General features: G+C 44.7%; 1 protein-coding gene across 1 annotated transcript in view; it reads left to right on the top strand.

Moving 5' to 3' along the window:
* The window catches only part of adam12b (ADAM metallopeptidase domain 12b), a 95,391-nt gene continuing 78,335 nt past the window's right edge, over positions 1-17,056 (top strand). The window contains exon 1 of the mRNA XM_056435407.1: positions 1-503. Coding sequence (XP_056291382.1) covers positions 389-503 — 115 coding nt within the window. The 5' untranslated portion in view covers positions 1-388. The remainder of the gene's footprint in view (positions 504-17,056) is intronic.

Genomic DNA, 17,056 nt, shown 5'->3' with positions numbered 1-17,056 from the left:
TCTGTCGTGCCCTCTATCTCGGCTCCTTTGGAGGAAAAAAAATTGCCAACGAATGCATGTGTACGTTTTTTTTCTTCCCCCAGACCGTCGCTCGCCGTCTGGCGTTGGAAGGAAAAGTTTTTGACAGCTTCTTTCTTGGAGTGACAGCCAGCTGCCACATCTCGTGTTGAGTCTCGGTTTGTGCGAGGCTTTTCCACCACCCCTTCCCAACCCCACCCAACCCCCACCCACTACACCCTCTGTGAACTGCGATGACCCGTATCTCCACCCTGTCACCTGTGTGAAAGTGTCTGGTCGTGCTGGTTTCGTCTGACCGTATAACGCTACCCCCACCACCCCCTCACTCCCCCCTCCCTTACCCGGCTTCACCTCACCGAGCCCGGGCATCATGAGGACCTGGAGGCGGCGGAAGAACTTTGCCTTTTTGCTGCTCGCTTTCCGCGTCTGGTGTCTGTCCACGGCGACGGAACATGCTGACGCCGCGGTTCTCAACACGCAGGAGGGTGAGTAGACAACAGAACTGTTCACAGGTCTCTCTTTGAGTCATTCGGACCGTTTTCATGTGAAGTCATTGCTGAGGATGTTGAGCCAGATGTTGAGCGTGTGGTCTGGGTTTTGGGACTAAATGCAGTCCAAATAGATCAGTCATGGCAGTAATTAAGTTGTTGTAGTTTATAGGACTTATATAATATGTTCAATGACTTGTTTCCTTCGTTTTTATGGATGCACACCCTTATAATACAAATGCTGCACACCTGTATTGGCATTGTTTACTCGTCCTACAGCCCTCTTTACTGTAATCACCGCGCAGTGCATTTTACTTTTGCAGGGGGGAAAAGAGTGTTTTTTGTTGTTGTGCTTGGATGGAACAATGCAGGGAAGTGTTGGGATGAACAGATGAGTGTAACATCCAGGAGGATACAGCGTTATCCTTCTTGGGGTTGTAAACATAGACCAAACAGGATGTTGTTATTCAGCAGCTAAATTTAATCTGCTGAATGAATAAGACAGTGATGACTGGGTAATGTGTTTATGGGACAGAGCACGAGCCAGGATACGTGTGTGTGTGTGTGTGTGTGTGTGTGTGTGTGTGTGTGTGTGTGTGTGTGTGTGTGTGTGTGTGTGTGTGTGTGTGTGTGTGTGTGTGTGTGTGTGGTTCCTCATGTAGTGCAAAGACAAAATGGCAAAGATAGAAACATATACATTCATATTTAGATATTTACTCTCTTGTAAACCACCACTATAGTTTATGAAACTGGTTTCTATGGATATTAACAAGTAGGCAAGTTAGGATACAGCATGCTCCAATTATTAATAGGGTTAAAAAACAACAAACTAATCTCTTAATCTTTATCAGACTACAATGTTGCATGTCACAACTACAGCAGTTACCATGAGTACTTAGTCCTAAAACATGTCCACACTATGGTAGAAATAGAAGTTTGGTTGATGTCTTAATCATTCAAATACATTTTTAAAAAAGAGTCAATGGCAGTGAGGACCATGCCTCTTTTTCCAGTCATGCGCGATCGAACCGCTGCTTGTTTTTGATTCCGTGCTCATGAACATGGAGCCTGAGGGTGCATCATTCTAGAACGGCGGAGGAAAGCTTCCCTGAAAAAGGACCCACGCTGGCAGAGAAGGAGAAAGATGTAGTTCGGGAGATATTTCACCTGCACGCATCAACTCAATGTGGGGTCATTAAAGCTCTCACTCAGAGGGTTAGCTCATGTATGAATGCCGAGAGTAAAAATAGTTGTACGGGGTCGTGTGAGTAATGAAATAGGCATTATTCCACCTCTTTGATGTCAGCAGGATCCTGACTTCAGCCTTTCTCTAAAAGGCTCCCATGGCCTCCATCCACCTAAGTGGGGTTGGCTCTACAATGAGACAGAATCAAGCTCCGGAGGCTCTCCTTGTTTTTGTGCATTCTCCCCACAGTTCTCCTGCAACAATGTTTGGATCGGATTGGATCGGTTTATCGAGTTGGAAAGGGATGTATAAATAAACAAAGCAGGCTGTCAGGTTTCCATCTATCCAGAAAGAGCTTGGCTCAACAGTGGCCTAAATCCGTTGGAACCGGTTGACGATGTGTCCTGCCAGAATCGGACAAAACATTTGCCCATATTTAGCTTCAGTGGTGCTAACTGAAACAAATTCTCTGACTAAATCAGCGAAAGACCGCACCCCAAAAAAAACGCAGCCAAATCTGGCAGCCAGATATAAATCAGAGCCGACTGACATTCAGTCCTCCGATGCCAGAACACCGATGAGCGTGCCAACGCTCAGATGCAATGGACTACCTGGACAGGGTTCAGAAACTGGGTTGAGTTAGTGACTGAAGTCAGATCATTAGACATTTCTCTGGAGTCTCATGTTGCGTATATTTTGGCCATGAAGCCAGTAATATTGCACTGCCGAGTGTTTTTACAGGGCAAAAAGTGAAAACACGGCAAAGGTTTACAGGTAGGCTTAATGAGGAAATTCAAGTGAAATCCTCATCACAGCATATGAAAGACAGCATAGCAGAAAGCATGGAGGGAAAAAAGGATATTTATGGAAGGTGCTTTGCAACATGTCACTCGTCTCAACATCAGAAAGAATACGTGAAATGATTAAAAGGTTGACTGACAGCTCCTCGAGTGATTCTCAAAATAGTAACACTTTTCTCATTTAAATACGGATGCAAATAAATAAAAAGAACTCCAACAAAAATGTTGGTTTCCTGATTTTAAAAAACAAAACAGTCTTTGAAAAATCTACAAAGTGGAAGTCAGGTGATCAGTCGTTGAATTGAATTTCTGCTCATTAGCTTTAAAAAAAAAGCTGAAATCTCTCATACAAAAAGTCCCACAAGGGCAAGAATCAAGCAGACTGTGTTTCCACATCTTTGATGGATCGCTCTCTCCCTGTGAGGCCCTCTGTCTCTGCCTGTCTCTTTGTCTCTCTTCTGCATATCAACTGGTTTTCTGAGGATCTTCTTCTTCTTTTTCTGGGCAGAGAAAACTCGATAAATAATTAGAGACGGATCCAAAAGACCTTGGGGTTAGATTTGAGGATATCATCGAAATGAATGAACACGATTAGAATGTCTATGTTGTCTTAACCAGCTGATGGATATAACCTGACCCGAGCGCCCTGAAACAAGTAGAAACTCATATTCTCATTCCCTCAGGTGCACTTTTCAGCAGCGTTTCCTCGGATGTAACTCAAACCCGACTTCCAGTTCGTGGGAGAACGCTGACTGGTTTTTAGGGCAGGCTGGCATTGATTATTTAACCGCGAGGGGAATGACAGACACGGTTAGAAACGTCTCCCTCTGTTCAGCATCATTGGTCATCACAGCCATCGGTGTGATTTAGCTTCCTCCTGCTCGTCATCGGCTGCTCTGCCCGAGGATGACGGGATCACAGATAAAGTAGGCGAGCCGATGTCACGAGACGGCGGCTGAACACACACACACACGACACACGGACCCAGTCACCTCTGACACGCACACTGCTGTGTGATGATCCGAGAGTAGAACTACAACGGGCACTCGGTAGAGCGCATACCTTCGCATATCACAAGATTGGGCATTGAATTATGAACATTTTGGCATTAGTTGCATGCCAATTGGATATAAATTGACCGCGCTATGGTAAAAAAAAAGTGTTTGACCTTTTCATGTCCTTGACCTTTGACCCGATCGATCCCGAAATCTAATCAAATGGTCCCCGGGTAATAACCAACCATCCCACCAAATGTCATGCGATTCAAGAAGATTTTGACCTTTTCATGACCTTGACCTTTGACCCGATCGATCCCAAAATCTAATCAAATGGTCCCCGGATAATAACCAATCATCCCACCAAATTTCATGCGATTCAGTTTAACACAAAAAGAAATAAATACACGGCGATCAAAACATAACCTTCCGCATTTTCATTGCGAAGGTAATAATGCTCGCAACGGTCATATTCATTGAATGTATTTTAACTCTAAATCTGTCCTTCTGTACACATGACATCTATTGTTCTGTCCATCCTGGAGAGGGATCCTCCTCTGTTGCTCTCCTGAAGGTTTCTTCCCTTTTTTTCCCCCTGAAGGGTTATTTGGGAGTTTTTCCTGATCCGATGTGAGGTTTTGGGGCAGGGATGTCTATGTGTACAGATTGTAAAGCACTCCGAGACAAATTTGTAATTTGTGAAATTGGGCTATTCAAATAAACTGAATTGAACTAACCCAGATGGGCGATCCAATGAAAGAGAACGTGAGAGTTGTATCCCGAAGCTGTCAGTCAAGGGCGTGAGTGATGATGGCGGGCGCGTTTCCCCTCCATCTTCTCCAGCCTGAGAGAACTGATGGAGACACACAGATAGGCGTGGAGACAGTCACCTACCGCTCATCCACTTACTGGCAAATGAAAATAAATGTGACAGTTCATTTTATTTCTTTTGTGGACCGAAGCCTAGGAAGAAAGGAAGACTGAATATATCAAAAGTAGGAAGGGAAGATGGAGCCACTGCTGTCACCACATCGTGGTGAACAGCAAGCTTTGATATATGTGTGTGTGTGTGTTGGTGCCATTTTCCATATTGTAATTGTAATTTAGACTCAGATTTAGATACTATATTATTTAGATTCATATTTAGATTTGTTCGTTATAGTGATTGCATAATTGTATGTTATAATTTGCATTGTTTAGAATAATCAGGTGAGTTGTGACGTATTGAGCTCGCGCATTGATATCAACGGGCGGACTTGTTTCACGTTCCAGAATTCAGTAAAAAGAACGGAGCGAACTCACTGTTTTCTACCGTTGTTGAAATACATTACACGCGTAGACTCGTTCTTTCCGTTTAAGAGTGGTAAAACTAATGGAAATGTCAAGAAACATTTACCGATGACACGAAGGGAGTTTTCGCCGCTACATTAAGTAGAAAACAGTCGCCGAGGGCGAGAGAAGATCATCGTGTTGCCGACGAAGGAAGCTAACCAGCTAAAGGGCAGCTAGCGCCGATGACAAGGCCGTGCTGCGGACGACTGGAGCGAGCGAGCTGCGGCGGTGACAACGCCGTGCTGCTAACGAAGGAAGCTAACCAGCTACAGGATTAGCTATCGCCGTCTACAACGCTGTGCAGCAGACCGGATATGCGGTCGGCTTCTACGATGATGGATGAGTACACAAAGAACAACATTGAATGAACAAATAAGATGTGCTACGAGACATTGGCCACACAGGACATTTGAAAAAAGTGCTATTGCTAGCTTGTCATACCTAGCCACGAAGAAGCTCGAGTTTATTCTGGAAATAAAGACAGCCCTGGAATCTTTTCTGGAAAGCATTCACATGTTTTGAGGTTAAAGGACTGTCGATCTGGATTTCAGAAGTTTGCAAGAGCTTGCTATAATAAGAGACTTGTCTAACAATAATAGCCAATTGAAATGTCTGATTTGGATGAAACCAGGATGGAAGGCAATGTCGAGCTAGACATTAAAAGAAGGATCAAGTTGACCACAAAGGCCCTAGAAAATAAACTTGATGAACAGATGAAGCTCAGGAAACGTGCATTAGCACGTCTGGTCTCCAAAGCGGAGGAAATAGAAATTCTCATGATAAATGATTCCAATGCTCTCATCGTGGAAAAGGATCATCTCAGTGATTACTCCAAATTTCTGAATCGATTTGCTGAAGTGAACAATGCAGTTAGTGAACTGTTATCTGACGATGAAAGGGAAGCTGACCAGCGGTATTGGAGTGAGCCAAACCTCATGAAGTATGAGAACTTTTTGACTAGTTTGGAGCAGTGGATAATAAAAGCAAGACGGCACGCCGGTGCCGATGGCGAACAGGCCGCTACTGAAAATGCGACCCCAAAGACTGGAGCGACAACACAGCAGGGTGAGTCTGACACTGAAGATGTGGATCCAGACGACAGTGCATTTGCTGTACAAGAAAATCAAAGTTCAGTCACCGCACGAAGCGTATGCAGCAGACACTCAAGGTCATCCAAAGCGTCATCTCACGCTTCGTCACTGCGTAGAAACGAGGAAGCTAACCGTGCAGCCCTACTCGCACGCGCAGCCGCACTTAAGAAGAAACAGGCATTGCAGTTGGAAGAGGCTCAAATGAACGCTGAGCAGATTCAGTTGGAGGCTCAAATGAAAGCTAAGCAGATTCAGTTGGAGGCTCAAAGGAAAGCTAAGCAGATTCAGTTGAAGGCTCAAATGGAGGAGCTAGATGTTGAGACTGCGATCGCAGAGTCCACAGCAAAGCTACAAGTGATGGAAGAGTATGATAACGTGGACGACGATGGGATGAATTCCTACCTCATCAAGAACATGCCTACAGCAGCGACCATCGAACATTATGCTCCAGATGTCAGACCAAAGTTGACTAGCAGTCTTCGAGTTAGCCAACACAACAGTGCTTTTGACTGTCCACCTAGACACAAGTCTCATCATGTGCAAGTAAAGGATGAAAACAACAACACAAGTACAAATTCCAATGGAAGGCAGGCTGAACTCAGCGAAATGATATCGAACCAGAAGGATATCATAGATACGTTAGTCACACAACAAAGACTAGCTAACTTACCTCAACGAGAAGTCCCTATATTCAGTGGCGATCCTTTTGAGTTCCTGCCATTCCTGAAGGCTTTTGAGCACATCATCCACAGTCGTACAGACAATGACGAAGACCGCTTGTACTACCTAGAGCAATTCACCAGCAGTGAGCCAAAGGAACTTGTGAGAAGTTGCCAGCACATGAGCGCACAACAAGGCTACAATGAAGCAAGAAGGCTCTTGACCTATCACTATGGCAATGAGTATAAGATAGCTGTAGCCTATGTTGATAAGGCTCTCAAATGGCCTCAAGTCAAGCCGGAAGATGCAAAGTCACTTCACAGCTTCTCCATCTTTCTCACTGGATGTAACAATGTCATGAAGGACATGGAATATCTCGAGGAGATGAACAGCCCGTGCAACCTGCGGATCGTCCTCTCAAAGTTGCCTTTCAGACTTCGTGAAAGATGGAGAGTCATAGCTTTCGACATACAAGAAAGGGAAGGAAGAAGAGCAAAGTTCTCTGATCTCACGACATACATCAACAGACAAGCTAGGATAGCTTCAGACCCACTGTTCGGTGATGTCAACGAGTACTCCGAAGCGAAAGAAAAAGGCAGGTCAAGCTTTAAATCTGCCCAGGGAGGCGGACCGAAAAGAACCACTGGCTGTGCTACGAGTGTCAAGCCAGACGAAGGGGGCGCCTCAGAACCAAGAAAGAACAAGCAGACAAGCAACGCGTTTCAGGAGCCATGTCTGTACTGCAACAACAGACACACCCTGAGCGCATGTTACAAAATAAGAAGTCTGCCAAACAAAGAAAGAATTGAGTTCATTAAAGGAAAAGGACTTTGTTTCGGGTGTCTGACCCAAGGGCACATGGCAAAAGACTGTAAAAAGAGAGCCACTTGTGAAATCTGCAGCAAGAAACACCCAAGCCTGCTTCACAGCAAAAGGGACGAGAACACTGACCAAGAGTACAGCAAGCCTGAGAAAGGTCAAAGCTCTACCAGCGGACACTCAGCTCCACAAGAAGACGCATCAGTCAAGAGGGAAGTCACGGCAGTCACCGGGGCCGGAGGAAATGATTGTGTCCTGTCTATCGTGGCGTCGCATCAAATCCAAGAGGAGCAACACGACAATAGAGACGTATCGTTCATGGACTCGGGTAGTTCCGCTTCGTTTGCTCCGAAAGGCTGATGAGACAGCTCGGCGTCCATGGTAAGAAGACTCAAGTGCTACTCCGTACTATGGGCCAGGAGAAGCCTGTGTCCTGCTACGTGCTCTCAGATCTGGAAGTGTGCGGTCTGACAGAGAACAAGTACATAAGCCTGCCAGACGTCTACACCCACACAGACATACCTGTAACGAAGGACAATATTCCTGCTGAGAAGGACTTGGAAAGATGGCCGTATCTGCGTAAAGAAGTACGGTTACCAAAGATCGACGCAGATGTTGAGATACTGATTGGAATGAACGCTCACTCTGCGATGGAGCCGTGGAAGATAATCCACAGCCAAGGTGACGGGCCTTACGCAGTAAAGACGACTCTCGGGTGGGTCGTTAATGGCCCTCTCAAGAAACGTGACGATCACCACAAGTCAAGTCACTGCAGTCAAAGGGCTTCAGTCAACAGAATCTCAGTCAGTGGCGTGGACAGCATGCTGTTGCAGCAATACAACCACGACTTTCCGGAGCAAGCCTGCGAAGAGAAGTCAGAAATGTCACGAGAAGACGTTCAGTTCATGAAGTCTGTGACTGAGACAATCAAGAAAGTCAATGGGCACTACAGCATTGGGATGCCTCTCAGAAACAAAAATGTGGTGATGCCAAACAACAGATGTGTTGCCGAGCAACCGGCATCAAACCTGAAAAGGAAACTCGCTAAGAACTCCAGCTTCCACGATGACTACAAGACCTTCATGTCAGACCTGCTGAACAAAGGCTACGCAGTGGAAGTTCCTGAAGACGAGCGCAATCGCAACGACGGCAGAGTGTGGTACGTTCCACATCACGGCGTGATCCATCCACAAAAGGGAAAGCTGCGGGTTGTTTTCGATTGTGCCGCTTCGTTTCAGGGGAAGTCACTAAACGAGGAACTGTTACAGGGTCCGGACCTCACTAATGGTCTGGTTGGAGTCTTGACAAGGTTTCGACACGAACACGTCGCACTCATCGCCGACATTGAAGCGATGTATCATCAAGTAAGAGTTCGTGATGAGGACTCTGATCTTCTACGATTCCTTTGGTGGCCACAGGGGGATCTGAGCCAGCCTCCGCGTGAGTACAAGATGGTGGTCCACTTGTTCGGAGCCAAGTCGAGCCCGAGCTGCGCCAACTATGCCTTACGACGGACCGCAGAGGATGGAAAAGACAGGTCATCACCTGAAGCAGTAACTACAGTCTTAGAACACTTCTACGTTGACGACTGCCTGGTCTCGACGTCCAACGAGAAGAAGGCCACTGCCTTGGCCAAGGACCTCATTGCACTGTGTGAGAGTGGAGGATTCCGCTTGACTAAGTGGTCAAGCAACAGCTGCGAAGTGCTGTCATCACTTCCCGAACAAGAAAGAGCAAAGGAGATAAAGAATCTAGACCTGGACAAGGATGAACTACCTATGGAAAGGGCCCTTGGAGTGGACTGGTGCATAGAATCAGATTCCTTCAAGTTCCGGATCCATGTGAAGAACATGCCCATCACCAGACGGGGTATTCTCTCGGTCGTAAGTTCAATATACGACCCCCTTGGATTCCTGTCGCTGTTCATTCTTCTTGCGAAGACCATCGTTCAGGGTCTCTGTCGAATGAAACTTACCTGGGATGAAGAAATTCCAGAAGACATGGCAAACAGATGGCTCGCCTGGCTGTCCGATTTGAGCCAGTTCACCAGCTTTTCTGTCAGGAGGTGCATCAAGCCAGAGGGATTTGGTCCAGTGATGTCAGCACAGCTGCACCATTTCTCTGACGCTAGCGAGACGGGCTACGGCGTCGTCACGTACCTCCGCATCGAGAACAGCCACGGTCGAGTCCACTGCTCATTTCTTTTAGGGAAATCCAGAGTGACGCCGCTTAAACCTGTCACAATCCCACGCCTCGAGCTCACCGCGGCTACCATTGCAGTGAAAATGGATAAGCTCATGAAGGAAGAGCTTCGGATGGACCTCAAAGAGTCTGTGCTATGGACAGATAGCACCACCGTCCTCCGATACATCGACAACGACGACGCTCGTTTCAAAACATTCGTAGCAAATAGAGTAACGACAATCAGAGAGAACACAAGGCCAGCACAGTGGAAGTATGTCAACACGGCTTCTAACCCAGCTGACTACGCATCAAGAGGAATGAAGGCAAAGCACTTCATGAAGTGTCAGAGCTGGATTGAAGGTCCCGACTACCTAAACAAGAGTGAGGCTCACTGGCCTGTCCTATCAGAGTTCTCAAGAGTGATAAGTGAAGAAGACGCTGAAGTGAAGCGTATGATCAGCGTGAACATCATCAACACTGTAGATTCAAGCACAGACCCTCTCTTCAAGCTGATTCATCATTACTCCGACTGGCACAGCCTGAAGAAGGCCGTCGCCTGGATGTTGAGGCTGAAGGAACTGCTTCAAAGTCTGTGCGAAACAAGGAAGAAGTTTGGGTCTCAAGCCCAGTCTTCAGAAAGCCAAGACGCAAGAATTAAGACAGTTGAAAACCACATGCAGAAATGGAAATCTACCCTAAAAGGAACCCATTTGACTGTCAAGGATGTCAGAAGGTCAGAAACTGCGATCATTCAGTTCCACCAACGTCAAGCCTTTCATGAGGAGCTTCACGCTCTGCAGAAAGGTGAAAAGATCAGGAGAAGCAGTTCTCTCGTGAAGCTGGATCCCTTCCTTCAAGATGGGGTTCTCCGGGTTGGTGGAAGATTGCACCAGGCGGCCTTGCCAGAACATACAAAGCATCCAACTATCCTGGCCAAGGATCACCACATCACGACCCTGGTCATCAGGAACGCTCATAAGGAAATCGGACATGGAGGGAGAAACCATACCCTTGCTCGGCTGAGACAAAGGGTCTGGATATGCAAAGGAAATGCAGCGGTGAGAAATGTGCTTTCAAAGTGTGTGAAATGCCGCAAGAGTCAAGCTGCCGTGAGTGAACAGAAGATGGCGAATCTACCGCCTGATCGTCTATTGCAGGGGTGGCCAACCAGTCAGAGACTAAGAGCCACATTTTTTACTGTGTTACCGCAAAGAGCCACATCATACACATATGTGTGCGCGCGCACACGCACACACACACACACACACACACACACACACCTCTGATCAGCCAGATTTATTGTAAATGTCACACACCAACATGATGAAAAACTGTACCTGCTTTTCTGCCTGGCTTTTCAAAGCGACCAACTTGTTCTTGCGAAGTTCCGTCCCTTTTGGAAATTCCTGTTCGATGTTAGGGTGGAGTGAGCTGAAGTGACGCTGAAGATTTGAAGCTTTGAAATGTGCTAATGCTGCGTGACATATAAGGCAGATCGGCTTGCCATTACGTTTAACAAAAAAATATAAACTCTCCCACTCTGGCAAAAACGTCCTGTGTTCTTCTTCATATTTTCGTTAGGCTGTGCTTTTTTTCCCTGCCATTTCAAGAGGTAACTTGACGGAAATTGTTTACAACACAAATGATGGCACACCAAAGATTCTCTCGTCGCTCGTTTGACGTCACTCAACCAGGCTTACATGGTCAGTGTGCCATCTAGCTGTAGGGGGAGTGAATGACAGCGCCAGCCAAGCATTTTTGACGCATGTCATGTGACAGCTCCTGAAGAGCCGCATGAAACTAGTTAAAGAGCCGCATGAGGCTCGCGAGCCGCGTGTTGGCCACCCCTGGTCTATTGCTTGACCATCCACCATTCACTAACGTCGGTGTCGACTATTTCGGCCCCTTCGAAGCAAAGCGTGGACGCGTGCATGTAAAACGTTATGGAGTCCTGTTTACTTGCCTTACAGTCAGAGCAGTCCACATAGAAATCGCACACTCTCTCGACACCGACTCATGTATAAATGCATTGAGACGTTTCATAGCAAGAAGAGGACAAGTCGAGATTATGAGATCCGATAATGGAACGAACCTGGTAGCTACAGAACACGAGATCCGCCGGGCGATGAAAGAATGGAACCAGTCCCAGATCTCTGAGACTCTACTGCAAAAAGGAGTCACTTGGATCTTCAACCCGCCTGCTGGGTCACACCACGGTGGTGTCTGGGAGCGACAGATAAGAACAGTCCGGAAGATACTCACCAACCGTCTGAAGCTACAGTCACTCGACGACGAATGTCTGCAAACTGTGATGTGTGAAGTCGAAGCAGTGATCAATAGCAGACCCCTAACCAAGTCATCTGATGACGTGGACGACCTTGAGCCACTAACGCCGAATCATCTTCTCCTTCTCAAGGGAAAACCAGCACTCCCTCCAGGTGTGTTTCAGAAGGAGGATCTATACACCAGACGACGATGGAGGCAAGTGCAGTATATCTCCGACATCTTCTGGAAGCGCTGGTCCAGAGAATACTTGCCCCTCCTACAAGAAAGGCAGAAGTGGCTGGAGAAGAAGAGGAATGTGAAAGAGGGAGATGTTGTACTCATCGTGGACCAGAGGGCTCCAAGAGGGTCCTGGTTGATGGGAAAGGTGGAGAAGACAATCCCCGACGCCAAAGGGTTCGTCCGTCGGGTCCTTGTCAAAACGAAGACCAACACCATAGTGAGACCCATAACTAAGTTGTGTCTCCTGCTCGAGATGGAAGAACCCCATGGACAATAAAGGACATTGTTATTTAGGACATTATTACTTCTACAGTTGTCATTTTTGTAGGCCTCATCTAGACTTGTCTAGGTTGTTTATGTTGGCTTAGGCCTTAGAGAAATGTTTTAGAATATAGAAATGGATATGTTTAGTTAGGTAATTGTCATCCCCATGATGAGCAATTAGGGGCCGGAATGTTGGTGCCATTTTCCATATTGTAATTGTAATTTAGACTCAGATTTAGATACTATATTATTTAGATTCATATTTAGATTTGTTTGTTATAGTGATTGCATAATTGTATGTTATAATTTGCATTGTTTAGAATAATCAGGTGAGTTGTGACGTATTGAGCTCGCGCATTGATATCAACGGGCGGACTTGTTTCACGTGCCAGAATTCAGTAAAAAGAACGGAGCGAACTCACTGTTTTCTACCGTTGTTGAAATACATTACACGCGTAGACTCGTTCTTTCCGTTTAAGAGTGGTAAAACTAATGGAAATGTCAAGAAACATTTACCGATGACACGAAGGGAGTTTTCGCCGCTACAGTGTGTGTGTGTGCTTGACTGCGCTATGAAGGCAGATTTTGGATTTACAAGAGATGGACAGATGTTCTACCATCTCAAATGAATGAGAGGCTAGAGGTGTAATAGGAGTGGGGAGTATTTTGACTCACACAAAAGAGAAGGTGAGTTGTTTGTTTGTTTGTTTTTCTCTGACGGAGCTTCCTTCCCAAGAAAGATTTGGTTCTGCTCGGATGAGAGTAAGTCAACTGACGCAACGACCGGGTCGTCGCACCACATCCATAATTTCCCAACAGGAAGGTCATCACACCTCCGTGTCCGTGTATTTATTGTGAGACGTCGTTGATTGGAGTCCAGCCAAGCTCTCAAACTTCCATCCTTTATATTTTGGGAGTTTTTGGATTGAGGGAATAGAGGCTGTTTTAAGAGAGGATTATATGAAGTGAACATCTTTTGTAAAGAAAGGCTGTTGAGGTTTTTTGCTCACAGCAATTTGGGACCTCTTGATCTTTGTGTGTGTGTGTGTGTGTAGGTGTGTGTGTGTGTGAGTGTTGTACTTCAATGATTTTTGTTCTTGTTTTGCAAAGATCAGACAAATACGAATGTTTTGCTATTTGTGGTTTTATTTGGTATCCATTGATCTAGTATACTAAATATTGCATATTTGGGATGAATATAATGACGTCCATGAAAACGAGACTGAAAGGCCTTTGATGCAGGATGCTGTTTGGGCTGCGCTCAGTGACGTCGAGATCTCTGTGAGGCTGTCGTGTGCCATCTTGTCTAAACCAAAAGTCTTTCTGAAGTGATGTTGTTAGTTGTGCAAGTATTTGGTCATAAACTAGGGTTATTGATCCATCCCAGAGTTATTGGGTTCGGACCAAAGTGGTCCACCGATCAGCTGAACCATCCCATCGACTGAGCGACATTACCAAGCACAGAGCCATGCCACGAGCATGGCTGAACATCTAGATATGTTGGAATCCCTTCTCCCCAACAAATAGCTGCTAGGTGACCCAGCATGTGTGACAATTTTCTGTAAATCCACAAATATTAATATATATATATATACAGGACTGTCTCAGAAAATTAGAATATTGTGATGAAGTTCTTTATTTTCTGTAATGCAATTCAAAAAACAAAAATGTCATGCATTCTGGATTCATTACAAATCAACTGAAATATTGCAAGCCTTTTATTCTTTTAATATTGCTGATTATGGCTTACAGCTTAAGAAAACTCAAATATCCTATCTCTAAATATTAGAATATCATGTAAAAGTATACTAGTAGGGTATTAAACAAATCACTTGAATTGTCTAATTAACTCGAAACACCTGCAAGGGTTTCCTGAGCCTTGACAAACACTCAGCTGTTATAAATCTTTTTTTTACTTGGTCTGAGGAAATATTAAAATTTTATGATAGGATTTTAGAGTTTTCTTAAGCTGTAAGCCATAATCAGCAATATTAAAAGAATAAAAGGCTTGCAATATTTCAGTTGATTTGTAATGAATCCAGAATGCATGACATTTTTGTTTTTTTAATTGCATTACAGAAAATAAAGAACTTTATCACAATATTCTAATTTTCTGAGACAGTCCTGTATATATAGCCCTGAGACATAATGCTTCATTACCTTCGCATTGAAAATGCGGAAGGTTATGTTTTGATCGCCGTGTATTTATTTATTTATGTGTATGCGTGTTACTCTCATAACTCAAAAAGTTTTAAACCGAATCGCATGAAATTTGGTGGGATGATTGGGTATTATCCGGGGACCATTTGATTCGATTTTGGGATCGATCGGGTCAAAGGTCAAGGTCATGAAAAGGTCAAAATCTTCTTTTTACCATAGCGCGGTCAATTTCTATCCAATTGGCATGCAACTAATGCCAAAATGTTCATAATTCAATGCCCAATCTTGTGATATGCGAAGGTCTGCGCTCTACCGAGTGCCCGTTCTAGTTAAATCTGTGTAGGACAAGATGGAAATTGGCTTTCCCACTGTTGCTCCCACAGGACGGGAATGGGACCCACAAGAACATATCGCTAACCCACCCTGGGAAGTCTCCAATTGCAATGATTTGACTGTGAGTTGCTGACCTTGTCGCTTACTCCAACAGGCCAATAATGGGCCGTTCTGTTTGGAGTAGATCCGCGGGGGTACCGATTCCAGGATTACCTTCTCAACTTCAGCGCTAATTACGTGAGTGTGTCATCACAGGGGAAAGTGAGTGATGAGGGAGTTGACAGAGGGAGGGATTGTTGAAATGAGGGAACACTCAATTTTCACCTCCTGCCAACAAAATGTGAGACCTCTTTGTTTCTTCAGTGTGCCTCTTAGCCCCCTTTGTCTCTGGCCTTTTCCTCTGTCAATAAGAAGCTCATAAGGAGGCCACATTGTTAACCCTTCTCTCTTATTTCTGTTTTTATTTGATTTGACTTTGGACAACTTAGAAAATAGTAAGAGCCCATTTGCTGCCGTACATGTAAAAAGACACTGGGCGGACAATATCGAGGTCAGCAAAAATGATCAAAGTCATTTTCGTTTACTGTACGATAAGTCAATAAAGTTATTACTTTGACAGGTTGTCAGTAACGGGACTGCCGAAGTCAAAGGTTACCCTGTTACAGGATTTCTGTAACAGTTTAATAGAATAAGGAGCGTCTTTCTAAAAAAATAACACCGTTGGGATTTCGAAACACCCTGGTAAGGTCTAGGCCGAGTGTTTTGATAGTTTTGCGTCTGCATAAAACAATATGGTGATAAGTGTACAGTACGTAATATATGTCATTAATCAGTAGTATTGAACAAATTCATGTTTCTTTGCCCGGGCTGGAGTGAGGCAGAAATATATTTTCATAATTTTGCACTTCTCCAGTCATCTCTAAATATATATAGTAAACATGTAAAAGGATGTTTGGGCTTTCAGACTTTGTCTTTGAACATGGCAAGAGAGTGCCGGTAATTTTCATTTTATTGTAACAGAATACAAACAGTGTTAGAAATACATATCTACGTTTTCTCTCATTGGAGAAAAGAAACCTTTATGCATGACTTATTTAATCAGTTCAATTCATAAGCAGAGAAGTAGCTATAGCACTCAAGCTGTACTCCTTTTTAAAACAATGCCGTCTGCTTTTGTCTTTTATTAGTCTAGGAACATCATATTGAAGATAAACTATGTCAGTAGCAGCTTATTCTTTCTTTTGACTATTTATATAAAAGGAGCCTTTTTTAACAGGAGGAATTGTAAAGCGCTCCCTTTGATGAGCTGGAAGGAGTGTGTCTCATGAAAGGGAACCCCGGCTTTCTTTTAGTGCCGAGTTTCACACTTTGGCAAGAGACGGAGTAAAAACCTGGAACGCTATGGACCGTCCGAAAGATGACGTGGATGTCTTTCCTCTAAATGACTCTGACTTCCTGCTAATGAGTTAAATGTCCCCTCACAGGGATCACTGTCTAATTGATGTTGCAGTTTATACTTCCAGGGACGACTCCAGTAAGATTTTTTCTTTCGCTGAATTAAGTTTCCAAACGACCTCATTCGCCATTCTCTTTGTTACGGGCCCTTTATTTCCAAGGGCACAATGTAGGTGTAGCATCCGTTGCTCTATTTAAGTCTGGTGTTTTCATACAGAACTAGAACTGGCACTCGGTAGAGCGCATACCTTCGCATATCACAAGATTGGGCATTGAATTATAAAAATGTTGGCATTAGTTGCATGCCAATTGGATAACAATTTATATGGTAAAAAGAATATTTTGACCTTTTCATGACCGTGATCTCGAACCTTTGATCCGATCGATCCCAAAATCTAATCAAACGGTCTCCAGATAATAACCAATCATCCCACCAAATTTCATGCGATTCAGTTAAAGACTTTTTGAGTTATGCGAGTAACACGCATACAAATAAATACACGGCGATCAAAACATAACCTTCCGCATTTTCAATGCGAAGGTAATCAGTGATTGGCTGTGTACAGAGAGCTCTACTGAAGTGCTCGAAGCTTCTTTGTTTCACTTTAAATAAAAAGATTAAAACCATTTTAGCATCTTCAATTCTCAGATTTCTCGCGGGAAGAGAAGTAGAACTGCAGCGTCTGAGGCCGGAGAAAGAAAACACAAGTCGCTGAGATCGTCACTGAATCGGAGCACTGGAGCGCCGCTCTTCTGGGACTTCCTT

This window comes from Pseudoliparis swirei, chromosome 17 (assembly GCF_029220125.1).
Source record: "Pseudoliparis swirei isolate HS2019 ecotype Mariana Trench chromosome 17, NWPU_hadal_v1, whole genome shotgun sequence".
NCBI lineage: Eukaryota > Metazoa > Chordata > Actinopteri > Perciformes > Liparidae > Pseudoliparis > Pseudoliparis swirei.
The sequence above is the reverse complement of the archived record's forward strand: the minus strand, read 5'-3'. Positions and strand labels throughout refer to the sequence as shown.